This window comes from the organism of the source record quoted next, unplaced genomic scaffold, assembly GCF_019419815.1.
Source record: "Pyrus x bretschneideri cultivar Hongxiangsu unplaced genomic scaffold, Pyrus_bretschneideri_v1 Contig32, whole genome shotgun sequence".
Classification (NCBI taxonomy): domain Eukaryota; kingdom Viridiplantae; phylum Streptophyta; class Magnoliopsida; order Rosales; family Rosaceae; genus Pyrus; species Pyrus x bretschneideri.
Genome location: NW_025999635.1, coordinates 2372188 through 2392514, shown reverse-complemented (window position 1 = coordinate 2392514; position 20327 = coordinate 2372188). Strand labels below are relative to the sequence as shown.

Genomic DNA, 20327 nt, shown 5'->3' with positions numbered 1-20327 from the left:
AATTGAAAATGAAATCGAAAAATGCAATTACCGTCTAACCGCCGAGACGATGATTATATAAATACATATATGTCTTGTATTCAAATTCGTTATTTGTACCATAATTAACAATGATTATTAATTTTCGTATGACCATCACACACTTACGTAACGTTAGTTATTTAATTAGATTATATTTGTTTATAACTAATTCAAAGCTCTACGTTCATGGCATGTCAAGTTCACACATAATAGTAATACGAAGTGCCAGTGAGAGTGGATAAGGTTGTCCTTATATAATGGGTTGTTTGTTGGAACTGAGTAGAGTCCGCAGAGATTTGTGGGTGTCTTTTACTGCTTATGTTCTCAAGCATTCCCACCGTCGAGATTCTTATTATTTGCAATTAAGCGACTGGGTTTTCAAATTTTGTCCAATTGGCATTGTCTTGTTCCAATTCGCCTCACTTTTTGTCCAAGGATCCTCATTGTGATTTTTTATATTTAAAATTGAATATAAACAATCACGTTCGTTTATTGTACATTGTACAATAAAAAATTATTGTAATTTTTTATACTTAAAATTGAATATAAACAGTACCTGATGAAAATTGACTGCACGATGTAGGATGAACAAACGTGAATGGAAGATCCTAGGGATCGTCATTCCTTTTTGTCACTTTGCCTACTTCAAGTCACTTAACTAAGGGCTGGTTTGGTACTGAGGTGCTTTTATAAAAAGTGGTATTAAAAAAAAAAGCTGAGCTCAAAAAAGTGTTTGGTAAACACTTAAAAATAGCTTATTTTCACAGTTTTGGGTGAAAAAAAAAACTGAAAACGTGAAGCAGTACAACTGAGCTTATTCTGATAGCACAGTGATATCAAACCAAACCTAAACATATTGTTGTATTTTTTTTATTCGGTCGAACGTAGCTTTGGATTTATACTTTGTTTTGAGGTTATTTAATCAAGACATAGGCATTTGACACGAAGAAAAACAAAACAGAACAACAACAAAGGTGGCAAGTTAGCATGTGGAATGATTGGAGTCGTTTTGCTACTTAATTATATTGATTCGATTAGTACATATTATTACACATAATTTGTTACTATTTTTGTGATGATTGCTACTAGCTAGCAACCGCTACGAAAGTGAGATCTCTACATTAATTGGACAAGTTAAAATTAGCTTCATTGCGTAGGTTAACTAAGTCTCCTCCCCCCTACTTGCTCCACAATTAATATAACATCATGTATCTAAGTTACACGTGTAATGTTAGGAATGAAACTCTCGTACTTAGTTAGGATTGAAATTCTCGTGTTTATGTCAGGAACGAAACTTCGTGCTTATGTTAGGAACGCAACTCTCGTGTTCATGTTAGGAACAACTGTCATGCTCATGTTAAAACTGAAACTCTCGTGTTTATGTTAGTAACGCAACTCTCGTGCCTATGTTAGGAAAGCAACTCTCGTGCTTATGTTAGAAACAAAACTCTCATGCTACTTAGGAACGAAACTCTTGTGTTTATGTCAATAACATCACTCTCGTGCTTATGTTAGGAAAACAACTCTCGTGCTTATCTTAGGAAGACAACTCTCGTGCTCAAGTTAGGAATAAAATTATCGTGCCTATGTTAGGAATGCAACTATCGCGTTCACGTCCTGAACAAAACTGTTATGCTCATGTTAGAAACGAAACTCTCGTGTTTATATTAGGAATGAAACTCTCGTGTTTGTATCAGAAACGAAACTCTCGTATTCCTAATAGGAATAACATTATCGTGTTTATGTTAAGAACGCAACTCTTGTAATCATGTTAAAAACAAAACTCTTGTACTTATATTATTAACTAAACTCTTGTGCTCATGTTTGAAAATTTAAACAGAAGAGATCTACCACCACTATTCGAAAAGGCCGACAAACAGTGACCAGAACAATATACAATTTATCATATTTTCGTGTTTGGCTCACCAACCAACCAGTAGAAATCAAATTTGTTAAATTTTCAGTAGGTACTCTTGCACTAAATGCATTAAATTAGCACTTCAAATATGTTGGATAAAAGAACTTGAGAATAGACGTCAATAATCTAAAATTCCTTCGCTCATAAGTACTTAATAGAATCACGAGTCAACTATTGGATTCCAACAACGACTTCACAAAACATGCTCTAATCCACGAACCAAATGAATTCTAGTCTTCTTATGTTGGACTAGTATACAGTGGCACCAGAATCGTCGTTCTCCCATCTTGTCTTTTTTATCTCCTTTACTACCGTAACAAATGTTGATACTGCATGTAAATTCAAGTATGTTCTTAATCAAAATTCTTTTTCGTTTCAGATCAGGCCTCATTTTTCTCTCTATTCTCTTATTGTAGTGTAGTCTTCATTTTCCCTTCTTATTCTAGCAATATTTCTTTGGTAACTAAAATTTTTCATATTCGGGTTTCTGGATTTGTGCAATGTTTTTAGTTCTCTCTGTTGAATTTAGGGTCTTTCAATTTTTCTGCATAGTACTCCAATTTCTGAAATTCTTGGTTTAAATTACCTATATGCAAGAGGCATTTCCACATATGAAATGTTGACTCTGCCACTGCTACTATATGCTTTTAATATTTGGCGCTGGTTGAAAACCAATGCAATTCATGAAAATCAAGTCAACTAAGGCTGTTTCGGAAAACACCTTTTTTCGCGCTATGTATGCTCAATTAGATCCAGTAACGAGGTCCGTTAATGTCAATTTCAGAGCAAGTCACTTGCCACTTCTGCACGACTGCCTAGAGCTTGATATAGAAACTTAATAGGTCATGCAAATGTCTTCTCCTAATTTCAACAGCTACATTTGACAATTCTTCACGAAATGACAACATTGATCGGTTATCACCTACGCAAACTAGCTACTCCCAAGTTTAAATTCAAACCAAGGCCATAAAGAATTCAAAATTCCTATGCAATCTAGAAAATTTATGTCACTGATCTCATATTATACCATGATTGCTAGTTTACAAGAAATGGGTTGTTCTTTTTTTTTTTTTTTTTTTTTTTTTTGTGAACTGGAATATATCATATATAATGAAGCCTACATAGAAGCAAGCAACATAATATCAGACCCGGTAGTGCAAGGGGATGAAAAGGAACCAAACGCTGCAATCAGAGGCAAAAGCGTCACCCCTCTCACTACCACAACTAAATTAAGGAGAGCATGGTAGTTCATAGTTATTTAATACATAAACCAGTAATGATGGGGGCCTATCAACTCAAGCAAAGTCACACATCTCCACACACCATCGCAATGCCAAGTGATCTGCCGCCATATGGGTTGTTTGGTTACGGTAATTCTTATACTGAGTGAAATATGGTGGATCATAATACATGGTGATCTCATGCTTTTGTAAGTGAGGTTGAACCCCATGTTGAGTGGATGTGGAGTCTGTTGCATAAATAATCCGACATTACACAAATTTACAAAATATTCAATACTATTATATGATTAACAATTCTCATATTGAGTGGAAATGCATGGATTTTAGTGGAACATAACACAAAATAATCACAGTACACAAAAACCTCGTTCTTTTTGTAACAGGTTTCATACAGTACGGACACCCTATGCTAGTTTTTCTTTTGAGTTTACGGTCAGACAAAATCACTCTCCATTGTTTATCCACATTAATTAGTAATGGAACTGGATTCTCTTTTCTCTTGTTTCTGCTCCTCTCGCTCACCTCTCTTTGCTTCGTCTTCTTCTTTTTCTCTATACAAAAGGTAAAACAAAATGATAATATAACTTAATATTAAGCATTTAAATAAAAAAAGAGCGAGAAAAAAAGAAAATAAAAAAGAAGAGAATCCAGATCTATTAGTAATTATGAGACTTCCCATTCTGCCCAAGTTTTTGTTGACAGCACTACATTTCATGTCGTTTGGTTAGTACTGCTGATTTAATTAGTCCTACTTTGTTGTCGTTAATTAAAGTAGTAGCGTAATCATTCATTAGTCTTCTAAATGTGCATGATTTGTTATGATCAAGATGTACGGCCAGGGATTCAGGGTTTAGTCCAGTAGAGTGCGGCTGATCTCACATTTGCTTTTTGCACGTCCAACACAAGTCAATCATGGAGGCAGGTTGTCTGACTTCGTGTTTGAATATCATTCTCTTTTCTTATTATTTTATGCGATCATAGTTAAACTATGTCAATATTTTATATTGATTTTTTTATAAAAATAATAAGATAAAAAATAATAGGAATATAAAATGTTGACGTAGCTGAATCGTGACCGCACAAATGAAAGAGGATGAGAAGGGCATCCAAACAATTTTTTTTTATATAGAGATAATAAGACAAAAAGCAATATAAATATAAAATATTGACGTGGCTTAACCGTGGCTGCACAATTAGGAAGTATGGGAAGTGTTATATAAAGTTTGGAATGTAGAATGAGAAATTTGAACTGCCAATAACAATTCCCTTCCATTTAACTATTTTGAGTCTGTCATCAACGAATTCTCACAATGAAACTTTTTATAAACTTTCTGCCACTTCACAGTTTACTATCAATTCTCGTGTCAATAATATAAAACACTGCATTAAAAATTTGAGGTGTCAAAAAGTCTATAGAAAGTATCACTTTTAAGAGTCTCCTTAGCATTTCCCAACAAATAAATAGTTGTTGTAGTTGTAAAGCACATTCTATAAAAATAAAAATAAAACAAAAACAAAAACTTGTTACCAAAGCCTTTATTTTTTTGTTTTTTTATAATTAACATAATATACAAAAAGAATTTTGTATTGTCAACATAACCATTAAGAACGACAATTTCATTAAAAATAGTATGGAAAACGCTTTGGAGTGACACTCAATATAATTATGATGATGCATTTCTTAATATTTTATTTGAAAGTTAGAATCATATATATACTCAAAATCATTTTTCTTAAATATGTTAATAAAAAAAAAAGACAAATGTTAAAGAAACTCTCTTAAAATGAAACTTAGATAAATACATAAAAACTTTCCTATCACGGATTTATGTAATCTTCTTTCTCTATTTTTCTTATAACCTAGACATGACAAGAAAGGTAAAACTCATTTCAGGTAAGTTTTTTTTTATTTCTTTAGGTAAAACCATACCCTAAATCAAACACAACAATACAATTAACCTCAAAGAACATGGATCCCGTGAGATGTCCGGTAAAAAATCACAACCCACATCGGCAGGGACCCACGTAAATACATAGAAATGGAATGAGGATCGTCTCCAGATTCTCTTTGTGAGGATCCAAGGATCTTCTAATCATGTTCATTTATCGTATATTGTGCGGTCAGAAATCATTTTAAATTTTATATTTAAAATTGAATACAAACAGTACCTGACGAAAACTGACGGTATGATTTATGACAAACGAACACTATTAAAGGATTTCCTGGATCCTCACAAAGAGGATCCTCATTCATAAAAACACGATCTGAATCTGAATCTCATGATGTGGCAATAGTACTGATTCGGCAACCTTAATTGTCAATTCGTCATACTCTTGTATAATGATCATATATAACTAGTATATGCTCGTACACAAAGTGTGAAACTTTTTACTTTAGTTGTTAAAATTGAAGGAGACAGGAAGAGAGAGAATTGTGGGGGTGAGGAGAGAGGGAGAGAGGGAGAGAGGGAGAGATATTGTTTTTTTATATATTTTTTTAAATTAGAAATGATAAACTTACATGTATGTGACATCCCACATCGCCCAGGGATGATCCTTAAATGTATATTCCCATCCCTACCTAGCATGAGGCCTTTTGGGAGCTCACTGGCTTCGGGTTCCATGGGACCTCCGAAGTTAAGCGAGTAGCGCGCGAGAGCATTCCCAGGATGGGTGATCCATCGAGAAGTTCTCGTGTGAGTTCCCAAAAAACAAAACCGTGAAGGAATGGTAAGCCCAAAGCGGACAATATCGTGCTACGGTGGTGGATCGGGCCCGGGAAGTGGTGCGCCCCGGGCCGGGATGTGTCAATTTGGTATCAGAGCCTAACCCTAGCCGCGTGTGTGCCGACGAGGACGTCGGGCCCCTAAGGGGGGTGGATTGTGACATCCCACATCGCCCAGGGTGATCCTTAAATGTATATTCTCATCCATACCTAGCACGAGGCCTTTTGGGAGCTCACTGGCTTCGGGTTCCATGGGACCTCCGAAGTTAAGCAAGTAGCGCGCGAGAGCATTCCCAGGATGGGTGACCCATCGGGAAGTTCTCGTGTGAGTTCCCAAAAAACAAAATCGTGAGGGAATGGTAAGCCCAAAGCGGACAATATCGTGCTACGGTGGTGGATCGGGCTTGGGAAGTGGTGCGCCCCGGGCCGGGATGTGTCATGTAAGTGATGTTTAAAAAAAAAGTAAAATTTTATTTTGTGAAATTACGTTACTGTTCTTCATTTTTTTTTGTGATAGAAGATAAAAATGTCTTTTCACTTTGTTTTAATTGACAAATAGAATTTCATTAATGTAATTTTATATACAAAAATAATAACTAACAGAACCGCACCGCCTCCGTCTATTCCCAGACTTTTTCCCCACAAACCGTCGCAGTTACGGCGGCATTTCACAATCGAACACACCAACGCGGTTATCACGACGTTTGCTTTCCCAAAGGACAAAGAGTAAAGGCACCCCGGACCCCAAAGCCAACTCTCAACTGGATTTGATAAATTTCCCGCCATATTTTTACCTTAATGGGCAAAAGTGGAAAATAAGTGTTTTTCTAATTTTGGAAAAAAAATTAAAAAAAATAAAAAAAAGGAGGAATGGTGGAATGGTGGGGAGTGGGGGACAGTCATTACCTGCCAAAAGTGGTAGAATAGAGCACCGTTGGTCAAAACCGCGGGAATGCTTTTTTGAAAATTAAACTCCTTTTTTTTTTTTAAGGAAAAAAGGAAATTATTTGATTGGACGTTTGATATTGTTAGTCATTATCTTAAAAAAGAGAGGGCAATTTCGTCTAAAAATTGAAATTTCTTTGGGTAGTAGTGTCTTTTCGGAATAAGGTCATCCATTGAGCAGCCGGAGGCGTTGAGTTGGAACCGAGGTGGTGATTTCGGACGTGAGGATAAGTTCGGGGCCCACCCTCGCTAATCCACCGTGAGTGTCACGAAGTAACATATAAATAAATTGTTAATTACATAATATAAACAGAAAATGATTTTCGTATTCTTATTTTTACGTTGTTCCGTTTGTTCACATTTCTTAATTTTTCTTATTTATTCAATCTAACATTACGAACTAAGAGGGAAGTGCATGTACAAAACAACAAAGTGCATACATCATTTTACTGATGCGTTAAGATTTATTAATTCGTCTAACCATTCTTAATCACTTCAGTTAAAAACAATTTGTATGTGTTTAACACTTTAATTAACTATTCGACGTATATTTCACAGTAAGTTAGAAATTCTACACAATTGATATCGTAACATTACTATAAAGATTTAAATTAGAGAAATAATTTTCACACATCGTTCCAAAGTGCGTATTTAAAAACTGCATGTGCCATTTAATACTACGGCCTAGTAATATCTCTCTTCACTTATAAATGAGAGGTCTTAGGTTTGATTATCGTCAAAAATGAATTTAAACCACATTATTGCTAATCTATTGTGAGGCTAAGCCTTATTTTAATGTAGATAATATCGTTTGTTAAAAAAAAAAATGCATGTGCCAGCTCAGCAAGGTATACCCGCCAATATTTTCGAATTGAAACGTCCCTTTCAAATGTGGAAGAAAGAGTATATGAGACAAATCGATATTTAATATTCGAACGAATTAATTGTTACTGCATATATTTTATTTGCACTCAACGACCATATTTCTCTTTCAAATTCTATTTTCCTGCTAAGATCCAAAACCCAAGTTCTGTTTTTTTGTCTGGACGAATTCTTTACGTTGGATTGGATGAATTACTGGGTCAACTTCAGTTTGGCGAAGTTGGCAAACAACTCCACACAAATGATGACAGATTCGTCAACCTTTAGCATTATGATTGATAGACTTGTTCGGTTTTTTTAATAATTCAATTTGACTTAGTTATTATAAACCATACTAATTATTTGATCAATTCATCACGCGACAAACATTTATTGAATGAGTGATTTACCTTTTCACGTATAGCAAATGTGTATTAGATGCCTGATGTGATTAGGGTAGTTGCGAGAAAGTTTCTTCTGTAAATCTAAGCATAAGTCGTAGCTGAGGAAGATTGAGATCTGCAAGTGGATGTAGGCTCGTAGCAAGATGTCAACATCGCCTTTGATAGAAAGGCCTTCCGCGTTCAAACATTTTCCTATTATTTCTTGTAAAGAATCAAATTCGCACAATAAGGAAGAACATTTGAGTTCATACATCAAGTGTAATATACCAGCCTTATTGAGGAATGTGAATTATTCGACATAAAAAACTTTCGTTCATAACACTACAACAGCAGCGTTATACGAATTAAACCAAGACATCTTCATTCCTGTACAGATGAATGTTGTTAGGTCCTACATGATGGGGGATAAGATGGAGAAGGTGAATGTTGGTGGCGTATATAATTAAGGGCAACTACCTCACAATTTGAGTAAATGTCAAGCTTTCTTTAAAGTTTCAATTATGTAGCTCCCTTCTCATTCCCTCACCCACGTGTCCTCTCTACGTCTTTGTCAATTTTCATATCTATATCAATTCAGTGTGGGAAATCATAGAGGTCTAACGATTCAAATTACGATTTATATATGTAGTTTTACTTCTAATTATATTGAGATTCTTTTGGATAAAATCACTCATCTTGATTTATATATAATTAAGTTGAGGACAATATCGATGTTCGACAACTCAGCTCTTTATTCTACAATTTAACATTCAGAATATCTCATATTCCAAAAACACCCTCATGCTCGTGAGTCCGGATGACTTAAAAAAATCTTCTTCTCCCAATTTTAGCTGTTCATATATGTTCATGTTGTACTGCATCATGATGCTTAGCAGCTTATGTGATGGTGACAAGTGACACTGTGACAACCAATTTTAGGTAGCCCGTATAATTCTGTCCTCCTTCATTATATTTTGTTACCTAATTTTTCAAAATTCGAACAATCGAACTTGCCTGCCTCCACTCTCTTACATGCATGATACTACTATGATTGAGACCATTTCTAATGAGAAAATGAATTTGGCAAATTATTATTTCATTGTTTATTTATCTACAACATTTACTTTCATGAAATTTTTTTGAGTGTATTTGAAACGTGGTGCGGAAGATCACATAACATTGTATAATTGAAAGAACACTTCAAAAAAAAAAATTTCTAATTGTATAATAATACATGACGCGTTACCTCGTGTTTCAAATACACTTAAATATTTTATTATAAAAAGATATAAGTAGCCCGATTTACCTGCTCATGATATTGTAGGGCAGAGGGTAACAAAATTTACAGACTCAATTACCTATGCTATTGAAATTCGATTTTATTTACGTAACTCAATCAAAATATGTTTGTTTCCTCAATTGCCTCCAAAAGATGCTGCCTATTCAAATATTCAGAAATCGTTAGAAATTCGAAATTATGCCGTAGAAGTTGCAACCGTTTCACTCAAACAAGGCAGAGACTTCACATGACCAAACAAACACGCAATAGCTTTGGTCGGTCAAAGTCTTAGGAAGGGTGATGGAAATGTTTATTATGGAAATCTCTTACAAAAATGTACGACACGTTGTTTTGGTATGACTCATTTCACTAATGGTCGTAGTATGTGTCAGAGTTGTCTTAATCAAATTAAGTGATAGAAATTTATTCTTTGTTATTAATGTTTGAATTACTTTCTTATGTAAATAAATTAGACAACGTTTGAACGTATTATTGCTAGTAAATTATGAGATTTAATTTTTATTTTTTTAAATATAAAATATTTTGTTTGTTAAAAAAATATTGCTCTCTTATGTGACATTTTTCCCTTCGAATTTGGGGTGGGTTTCAGCAAACCCCAACCCACGCCTTAATTATGTCTCTAATGACCATGTTAGCGTGATCAGTATGATGACCTCTGAGATTTTCTGGAACAACTCCAACTTCATACTTGATAGCATGATATGAATATTACTAAAAGTGGTGGTGGCACCTAATTTACAGGAGATTTTTCTCTTCTAAATAAGATTTAGACTTATTGACATCACCAGTAAAGTACACTATTTATCCGATAATAAAATTTTCACATGATATCTTTGATTACAAGAAATTTCTCTCTTAATTTACCCTCCGAACAAAAAATATTATGTCTATGCATATGTTATGCAGAAACCAAAAAAAAGGTTCTAGTACATTTTCATAGAGCTACTGCTCACCGTCCGACTAACGCATAGTGCTTTTTAGAACTTTAATCTTACCAATCAAGCATTAAATCGTTTTCTAAACCTTTTCTCAGAATAAAATAGAAAGAAAAAAAAAAACAATTCCAAGCATGTTGCTTGAGGGGGAGGGTCACATGCAAAAGTTGTTACATTTTCGTAGGACTCATCTGATCGCATGTGCTCACGCCCTTCGTTTAAACAGATAAGCATTGCATTATTGTGCACGATCGAACCTTACAAACAAAGATTCTGACATCCCTTTGAGTCATACAAGAACTGCATTATTGTGTATGTGAGCCTAATCATGCACGCCTAATTAATACGACATGCATGCATCGTTGGAAGAAAATTGCATTGGTTAAGCCACATATAGTTCAGTTTGATACCGACTCTTGATTCAACGAATTTGGCTTTGTAATTCTGTACAAATATCGTGTCACCGATGCCCTTACAGTCATCATCGATTTGTATATAACTATGTGCTTATTTATCTCATCACGTGATTTGCTACAACATATTTGTCCTTTCATCGGTTGTATATAACTACTATGCCTCATTCACGCAATCAGAAGAATGGACTCACAAGTACACAGGGGTAGACTGGTGGAGCCAAAATTTTAGGTTAGAAGGGGCCTCTTAGATCTGTTAAAAAAAATGCTGCAACACCACCGACAATGGTAGCTGAAACAACGCTGCAACATGCTTGCGAATCCCTTTCTCATGCTTGCGAAGCCATTGTCTCATGCATCCACCATCTGGTCATCCTCTCAACCACTACTTTGATGCTCATATTGATGTTTGTTTGCTCGGTGACAATGATGTTGATTTTTCAATTCCACTCCATTTCATCAGTATGTTTCGACTAATTGGGAGCCATGTTAATTAGCAAAGAAAACAACTTAATAGAAATAAATAACGAGAACATGAAAATTGCACATGTATGGAAGCAGAATTCAAATATGTCAACAACTACCAAAACCTTGTGAAAAAGATTAAAAGAAACAGCTCTCTCGCCTACGTCATCTCTCTCTCTCCCTCTGGTTGAGGCCCCAATCCCTTGAAAAATCTTTGGAAATCAGAAGGATAATTATAATTTTTTTCTCTATAAAAAATGATTAAGGTAGGCCTAGGACCATTCTTGTCCCTTCATGGCTCTGCCCTTGGGTAGATCCAGCTTCGGGCAAATTGGGTCAGTTGACACCCCCCGCCCCCCCCCCCCCCCTCCCGCCCAAAAAACACCCCAAAGCTCAAAAAAACTCCATGGAAAAGTGAAGTCCTACCCCTTGACAATTTGAGATACCCTTGAAAGCTGTCCTCCAATTGTTTTGACTAATTGCCTTTATGAGAATTGGCCAGGGTAGTTGCTAGTTGCATGCCAAAAAAGCTCAATGAAATGTCAATTTACATGCTATATTTCGTCCAAAAAAACTTTACGCCCTGCTCACCCTCCTTTTTACTGACCTCCAAATCATATTTTCTGCACCCACCACTCCAACCGAAAACCCCAAGAATCTATACCCTACAAATTGAATTTTGAATTTAGGGTTTAGGACAGGAATGCATATGCAACCGAATATTGCGCAGGATTGACAATGAATTTGGACCCTAAGTTATTGGATCGATCTATGACAGCAATGCATGCATGGAATAGTATCAGAAACAGAGGCTAGATATGTGTGTGTGTCTCACATTTTGATACAGGGCATATATACGTGCTTCCAACTAAGTACAATTTTCGCAAAGCCCGCATAGAGGGTGTTTCCACGTTCCAACCAGGACAAGAAGAGAATGCACATGCAGTTCCCTTTTTTGGTTAAAGCACATTCTTCCAAAGAGATTCTTGCATATCTTCGGAGTTACGCGATGAGCGATATACACACTCGAAGATATACTCTAGTCCCAAACGAGCATTTTTCTCCATTTCTTTGGCTACACATCTTTGAACCAACATGATTGGCGCTAGCCATGTCAAACTACATTGCTTGATGTTAAGTTTTTTATCCCCAAAAGAAAAATAGCACCGGACCGAAATTTTGTTGATTCAATATTAAAGGGATTAGCTTCAAAGCAAGTATCCCATTTTAATGCAACCAGCATACATATAGGCCAATGTAGGAACACTGTCACCATATATGATCTCTTTTATATATCACTCTTTTTCCCCATTCTTTTGCTCTATAATACGAGAGTGTTATACGATAAATACATAGTTCGTATGGAAGCCCCGTCATCTTGTTTTTATACAACGAACCAGGATTCCAGCTAAAATGGGGCACGCATTCTGGAGTTATTGAAAGAGATTTTGTGACTATGACACGATGTTCTACTTTCTAAGTTTGAATCACATAGTGGCACAGATGAGGGTATGGCATACCATTCTTCTTCCAAAACCCTAAAAACAAAAGGGAAAAGAGCAGCATATAATAATAGAAGAACAACATATGGTTGCCATACAAAATGACAGAGTGGAACAATACACCAAGTTATGGGGTGTGTGTATGGAGAGACATGTTTCATTGTTCTCCGGGAAGAGGCTTCAGCTGTCGGAATCTTTGTTTTCTAAGATTCTTGGAACTATATATTATATACTGTGTAGATGTTGCCTGGTGTGCCAGTGCACTTTGCCCTAATATTCATCACCTTCTTTTGACCTAACTCGATCTTCCATGCATATTCCATTTCCACCAATTCCTCCACCATCATCTTAATAATGCCAAAATTAAATATATTTAATAATCACACAGTTCTTAGTTAGTGTCTCAAATGCCGAGAAAAAAAGAAGGAAAATACCCAAATCGAGGGCTAAATTAAACCCTCAGTCATGTTTTCGGTTTAAAGAAATTGTGACCATTCATAATTCAATCCTAATTCAATGGCAGGTAATTATTTAATTTTTTTGTTGTACTTTCTCTACGATCATTAGAATAAAAGCAAACGATGGGTGACCACAGTATTTTTAGATTATAGTCTAAGAAAATGGAACTCATTAAACCATAGCTTGAATAATCTCTCTGCGTGCACCCGCGCATGCGTGTGTCTTCCAAGGTCGGACATGCATGCATTTTGATATAGGCCCACAAGCATGTATGTAGGTATGTTACAATACTTGGTCACACGAAGTCCGTTTATGGCTAAGTTTTGATAATTTGTAGGGCTAGCTCTCCATATTTACAGCTCCGACGAGGAGCGCATGAACTCAGAATTATGATGAAGTTGACTCGAAAACGATGGCTTACATCACTAATTGCATGCTTGTATTGAAGAAATTACCAGTTGAATCACAAGTACACACTGAAAATTTAAGTACCTCTGGTCCCCTACCGCGATGGGATATATTACATAGAATCATGCAAGATAGTTGTAGAATGTGAATACTCGATCGATCAACAGAATGCAGCTACTCAACTGGTGGTTCATATCTTGCCATTATCCAGCACAATTTATCGTTCGTTATAGAAAACCTCATGGTCCTTTTTTTTCACTTTAGATTAATTTTGAGCCAGGAGATAGATAAATATACACATCTCATCACACGGTGGAGAAAAGGTGAAAACTGCAATTACAATAACAATATGACAAATGGAAATTTAAATTACTGAAGAATGAATACAGATGAACTCGAAGAAGGGTCATGTGATTCTACTTTATTGAGACAGAAGAATCTATCTGGAAATGGGGATAGTAATACAAAATACATGTTACATGATGTACAATTACTCGATGCGTGTTGGTGTTGGTTTGCACGTCCATCCAACCAGTTCAGGAACTCAAACAAACCAATAGAGAAACAAATTTTCCCTATATGGTACATGCTAATGCTATACACGAAAACTTGTAATATATATGCTTCTTCGTTTTCATACGGACCGACAATTGAAGTCAGGAATCAATACTATCACTGTTGTATTGCCGGGCGATTTTGCTTCCCACTCTTCTTCAGAGATATCTGCATCGACGTCCCACACGAAATTAGAAGTTACTACCATTAGAGGTTTGTGACAGGTGAATTTACTTGGATTAGTGCCATGGAAAGAATTCGGGACTAGTTACTAACACCCTAGCAACTAAATAATACTTGTATAGCAACCGAAGCGCACAACAAGGTGAAGGCTCAGTTTGGATTACCAAGAGAAGATCCTCATCAGTACCAAAGGATTTGCGGGCTTCTTCTAAGCATGTTGATGAGATCCTCTCGTTTTTCCTGCACATTTTATCAGAGTGTACACTTCAATAAGCTAAAAGAACTTGGAAACACAATCAAAAGTGTAGCGCAGATTCATGTGTAAATTTCAAATCGAAGACTATTGACATAAAAAATCAAAACTCATTGAGGGGCATGCTTACTCACCAGGAATGGGTATGGATGGTATGGGTCTCATTCCCATTCCTGACATATCCTGCGTTTACTATCACACAAGGAATAAGAAATGAGTGGCCCCACATTAAAATCATTTATCCCGTGCCTAATCAACCAGGTATCAATCATATTGACCAAAACATCAACCAGGTATCATATCGTAAAGGAGGGGTGGTTTATCCTTTACCTGAACAACCATGTCTTTCCCCACTCTAAGTAAGGAAACATGTGCACTATCAGCTATATGCAAGCATAATGCAGCCTTTCCGAGTAACGTTTGCAGTCTTAACGTACATCGGATCTTCGTAACTATTCTTATGGTGGAGTACCACTCACTCAAGTTGCTAGACTTTAAACCCAATAGCAGGAATGTGATATGATCATGAACTTGGTGTAAATAATAAAATTAATTAATATAGGTTTATGTGATGTTGGATTGGAAATCATGAAGAACTTAAGACTTAAAAAATCATGAAAGCCAGATTATCATAGGATGCCTTTCTAAGAGTTTTGACAAACTTAAACTTATCACATGATGGGTTTTCATAACTCATCACTCAAATCTTTCTAGTCAGTCTAACTTATTTATTAGCCAAGGCGGGAAGTGTCTACTTTTGACATCTCTCTTATTTCATTGGAATTTGTTAGCATGTCATACTCATGATACTCCACAAATTTCAAGAAATTGTTGGAGACGGGTAATCTCCAAATTGCTGTGTCTGTCATCATGCTTTATACTCGGCAGGAAAGTTAAACACGAATGTAGATGACCCAAAGGTATCAATAGAAGATAAGGTAACAGCTTTTCTTCTTCTTTCCCAAAAAAGAAGGGAAGGAAAAAAAAAACTTGAAATGAAGATAATACCTTGAACAGGCTGGATCTCTAATTTCAAACTCATCCGTGGTAGTGTCATACCCACATATGACAACATAGTGACCTACAAAAAACCAAAAACAATAGCAATAATCAGTAATCAATTCAGGACGTGCATAAACAGGCAAACTTGTCAAGGATGTGACTGGGAGCAGAAGCGAATAATCAGGACAAGCATAAAGATACTTCATTCCAGCATAGAGCAAGCCTTTAAGTTTATTCAATACGATTCCATAAATTGTCAATCAGAACTGGGGAAATCATGTTAAAGAAATATCTTATGAGGAATTAACTCATAGGTAACCACCGTTCTCACTTTTTGGAAATGGAATGACATTAACATGAATTACAGGCCTATGTTATCACGGTTCTGAACAGAAGAGGTCAGCCAACCTGTCTTGCTAACCAATAAATAAAATGTGCGGAAAGATGCTTACAATCTCCAGGATAATATAGGTGCTAAAGTAAATTTTGACTAGGAGTTAAGCTAAAACAAGCATAAGCTTGTCCTTTTACGTGTATCTATGTCCTTTTTTATTTCTTTTGCTGAACTAATACATATACAGCATAGATATCTCCCCCCAGAAAGCACAATCTGTCATACTCAATACTGAGTGGCAGAAAACTTTTAGTTCAGAATAGAACAGCACCAGGGTAACTAAAAGTAACAGTTCTGCACAACCAAAGTAACAGTCCTACCTGTGTAACCAGAGTTGCTTCCACAAAAGTCTGAGACCAAAACATCGTCCAGACGAGACCTACTGTAACACAATTTTGACAGAAATATTTCCCATTAGCCCAGTATTTACAATTGAACATGTATGTCATATATTACTGCAAGCAGTAAAGGACAGTTCTCAATCAAGGGGGAAGAAAGAAAGAAGGGTAAGCGAGAAATTTGAACCTCAACTTATACTGATCAACCAAAACAATGGCAATGTATTTCCTGGACAAAATTGAGAAACAAATTTCTTCTCGACTGATTGATCTGCGCTGTAAACAAAAGAAGGAAGGTTTATTGCCTTGTCCAAAGAAAATTATACGTAAAAAGGATGTCTGGCTCTTAATTTGGGAAGAGAGAGCCAAGAACTGAAATTAGCAGCTAGCAATTATACCTGTATATTCATTCCACCTTCCAGTGCTTTTTGAAATAGATTATTGACTCGCTCCAGATCATTAGGTAATTGCTCCTGCAGAATAAATCTAATTAATTGAAATTTTTATGTGCATCCAGATGTGAAAAGACAAGCTCACAAGTACATGAACGAAGAAAAGTGAAACTACAATCTTTATATCCAAAACAAGATTTCTTTTCAAAATAAAATAAAATGACCAACTTCTCATATCTTTTACAGATACCAAACACATTAAGTAGCATTCATGATCGTGCAGTTTTAGGTGCCACTCATTGCTAAATAATCAAAGTTCGGCTAATGCCAGGAAATTGTGACAGACAATGTTCTTGTTTATATGCAGTTTGGGTCCTCGCTGTCATATGATATATGCATCTATAATTGATAGACAATTAGGCTAAGATGTGCATCTGGATCTAGCAAACAACCAATATGGTCTAGTTCATAGTAACCAGCACGAAAATACTGTCAGTTAACACTTATCCATGTTAATAGTATGAAATCACCTTGTAAAACTTCTCCCCAGAATAACTTGGGTTTGCTCCAACTGTCACTGTGTAGTAGCAAAAACTAATAGAGAACTTCTGTAATAAAAATGCTAGATCAACAGTCCAAATGCTGCAAACAAGATGTCAGCACTCAGTTACATCAGAAACTTTTCATGTAAGCTCTTATTGAATATGTCACTGATGAATCAAGTATAAGTCTAACTTCAAACCCACGACACTCCATAACTATTCCAACTTCACACAAACATACCCATAATGCTCCATAGGACCATAGCTATTCCAACTCCACAAAAATAATATTTGTTTGTATGAACAATACGAGAAGTAAATAAAGTCATATGTTGGTGGAAAAATGAGTGAGAAAAAATGACTAGCGTTTCACGTTACTCACTTCTGTAAATAAGACGTTTAGGGAAAAATAAACTGATGTAGTAATACAAGTTAAACTCTAGTGGCTTCAACACTAGATCGAGGACTTTTATTCGTCTGCGACTTTTCACCAATCGTCAAACTCAGAACCCTATACACATCAATCAATTGATAAAGAACAATATTCAAAGGAAAGTACATAACAGACCTTCTGTAATAAATAATCTAGATCAACGGTCCAAATGCTGCAAACGATATTGCAAAATTTTCATATAAGTTTGTATTGCATATGTGACTGATGTATCAAGTATAACTCTAACTGAAACTTTTAGCAACAAGAAGGTATCAAGCATTCATATGACACCCCATACCTATAGTACCCATTTCTGTAACATACGGCATGTCCTTCTGTAAATAAGACCTTCTAGGAAAGAATACATTAATATAGCAACAAAAATTAAAAGCTTCAACACTGAATCGAGGAAGGGATTTCATTCGTCTACACTTTCTATTTTCACCAATCTCAAAACCCATACTCCTATAAAAAACGATAAATTTCTATAGAACAATACTCAAAAGAAAGTACATAACGGACTAACAAAAGAGGAAATGAAGCTCTAACTCTGTAAAGAAGGGAACACCTAGTTGTGCCACATAGATGTGCCAATGTCTGAATATCGCAGTTGTCTATGCCAACGGTCCGAAAGACCATCAGAACGCAGGCAAGGCCGCAATCCCAAGAATCTTGCTGGTTTATGTGCGGGACCTATAAGCACCAAACACCCAAACAAATTAAAACTAACAAAACGATTTGATGTGTCCACTTGGAATCCATATATTGTTATCAGAGTACAAACTGAAAAATGTTGTAATTTCAATGTAGACAATCAATAAGAAAGGTAGTGACAGAATCTCAAAGCACTCACTTCAACAAAGTGCGAGCAGGGCAACGGCTGTTCACATGGGTAGGGTTCTACCATGCCTGAAAGTTCTCCACCTGATACATCTTCATCTTCTGTCTTAACAATCTTGTTGAACAAAAAATAAGAAGGCCACATGTGTGACCCAATTCGATAAGGGTTTTCACTGCCACACTAAATCTCAGATATTTAGATAATCAAAGTGGTTATTTCACTTGGTTATCCCCGTAAAATCTTTAAAGGGTATATATCTCTGCAACCTGTTGCATTTTGAACATAGGCATATATCAGGTTTACAAACTAAACAACAAAGAGGAACGAGAGATTGATCTCTCCAACCACGAAAAAAAAGACGTAATCAAACAATGTGCATTTGCCCTTTGCCAGGGCATGATGCATGAACGACTATTAGAGATTCAGTTAGGCTATTTAGGGCCCATTTAGGACTGCTTCTGTGGTAAGCACTTCTGCTCATAAGCGCTTTTTCTATAAGTACTTTTATCAGAACACACATGGAAACTTTTATTAAAGTCCAAGTGCTTCTTAAGTTTTTCGGTAAAACGTATTCAGAAAGCGCCTTTTGCCCTTCCAGAAGCAGTCCCAAACAATCCCTTAATTCTAAGGAAACTGAGATAGAATCAAGCCGAGTTTGGACAGTCTCATCCATGAATCAAACCGAGCTGTCAGCATTACCGGAAATTTTAGCCGCGACGCCGTTTGCATTCAATTATTCAATTCAAATGGAAAACCAGGGTTTCCGACTTGGAATGAAGCTAATGGATGCCCACAAGAACGTAACTTTAAGCATTCTGACGAATCGGATGCCAAAACCAGAAAATATAACCAATCAATTTCCATAAATTTGATAAAACTTCCATTTTCCGCAATCAAAAGGCTCAATTATTCGACAAATAGCGCAACATTTACATCTAAATCAACCAATTGAACCATAATAAAAATAAAAATAAAAAATAAAAGAAAGAGGACCACCAATAATTGAGCTGAATAATTCATAGAAAACAGGACAATAAAGCTCAATACTTTGCAATCCGAGCTATCAAAACCAACGCAACGGTCGGAGGCAAAGAAACCCAGCTACAAATTTCAGATCAAAATCCAATTATTTCATAAAACAAATCGAAAAGCGAATGATGAACAAAAAAAGAAAAGACATAACCTTTGAGGGAAAAGACAACAGAAGAGGAAAGGATGGCAGAGTTCCAAGGAATCCGTGTCTGCTGGCTATGTCCTTGTTCGCCTGGATCCTGCCTGGAAAAACATTCAGATTCTAAATTCCATGTCTTCTGTTTTTCAGCTCTTAAATATTTTTGTGCTTTGATTTGTTTGCTCAAATTGACAGAAATTTACGGTTGTCGGACTCGCCACACAAAATATTTCTTGTTTTGGGGATGAGAAATGTTGGGTTTAATCGCAAATTGGCAAATGGGTAGCAGGTGAGAGAGAGAGAGGAGGAGAGGAGGAAGGAAGTTAGGAAAATAATTGCCTGAGCAATTATTACTTTAGTAAACAGTAATTTTCCGACCGTATCTCCACTCCTTGCATGAATTGTTAGGACAATTGGTATCAACAAATAAGGTTTTTTATTTTTTTATTTTTTTTATATTAATAAAAAGATAATATCATGTTTAATTTCAAATAAGATTTTTAATCAATTTCATCACGCTACGTGTCATTATCCGAAATAATAAAGTTGATGCAACTTTTGCTCATTACGTGTAATGTGACAGCTCGTTCCGAATTTTCGAACCGTAGGGGTGAAATGACGATTTTGCCCCTAGCATGGTTGTTTCG

The 20327-nt window shown here is 35.9% G+C and overlaps 1 protein-coding gene across 6 annotated transcripts; it reads right to left on the bottom strand.

The window, feature by feature from the left end:
• Positions 1–13980: 13980 nt before the first annotated feature.
• Positions 13981–19968, bottom strand: LOC103936024 (guanylyl cyclase 1). 6 transcript variants are annotated; one of them, XR_007260526.1, is made up of 11 exons: positions 19693–19967; positions 18522–18775; positions 18237–18361; positions 17224–17335; positions 16700–16774; positions 16489–16577; positions 16284–16345; positions 15576–15648; positions 14702–14759; positions 14479–14554; positions 14233–14299 (listed from the first exon to the last, which is right to left on the bottom strand). XR_007260526.1 is itself a non-coding variant. In XM_048590493.1 (10 exons), exons 2-10 carry the CDS (start codon positions 18651–18653, stop codon positions 14249–14251), a joined length of 795 nt encoding a protein of 264 aa, XP_048446450.1. In that variant the 5' UTR covers positions 18654–19610; positions 19693–19966; the 3' UTR covers positions 13981–14248. The 6 variants fall into 6 exon arrangements, 5 of the variants coding, with proteins under 5 accessions (XP_048446450.1, XP_018500184.2, XP_018500188.2 ...); XM_048590493.1 differs by lacking the exon at positions 14702–14759 and having other exon boundaries at positions 13981–14299; positions 18522–19610; positions 19693–19966; XM_018644668.2 differs by lacking the exon at positions 14702–14759 and having other exon boundaries at positions 13981–14299; positions 19693–19966.
• Positions 19969–20327: the final 359 nt, after the last annotated feature.

Excerpts from the sequence above, each read along its gene's own strand:
- LOC103936024 (XM_048590493.1), bottom strand. The coding sequence starts at position 18,653 with ATGTGGCCTTCTTATTTTTTGTTCAACAAGATTGTTAAGACAGAAGAT. Across the intron at positions 16,346-16,488 it reads GTTGATCAGTATAAGTTGAG|TAGGTCTCGTCTGGACGATG; the intron begins GTTCAAATTTCT and ends ATTGTGTTACAG. Across the intron at positions 14,300-14,478 it reads CTGATGAGGATCTTCTCTTG|ATATCTCTGAAGAAGAGTGG; the intron begins GTAATCCAAACT and ends ACGTCGATGCAG.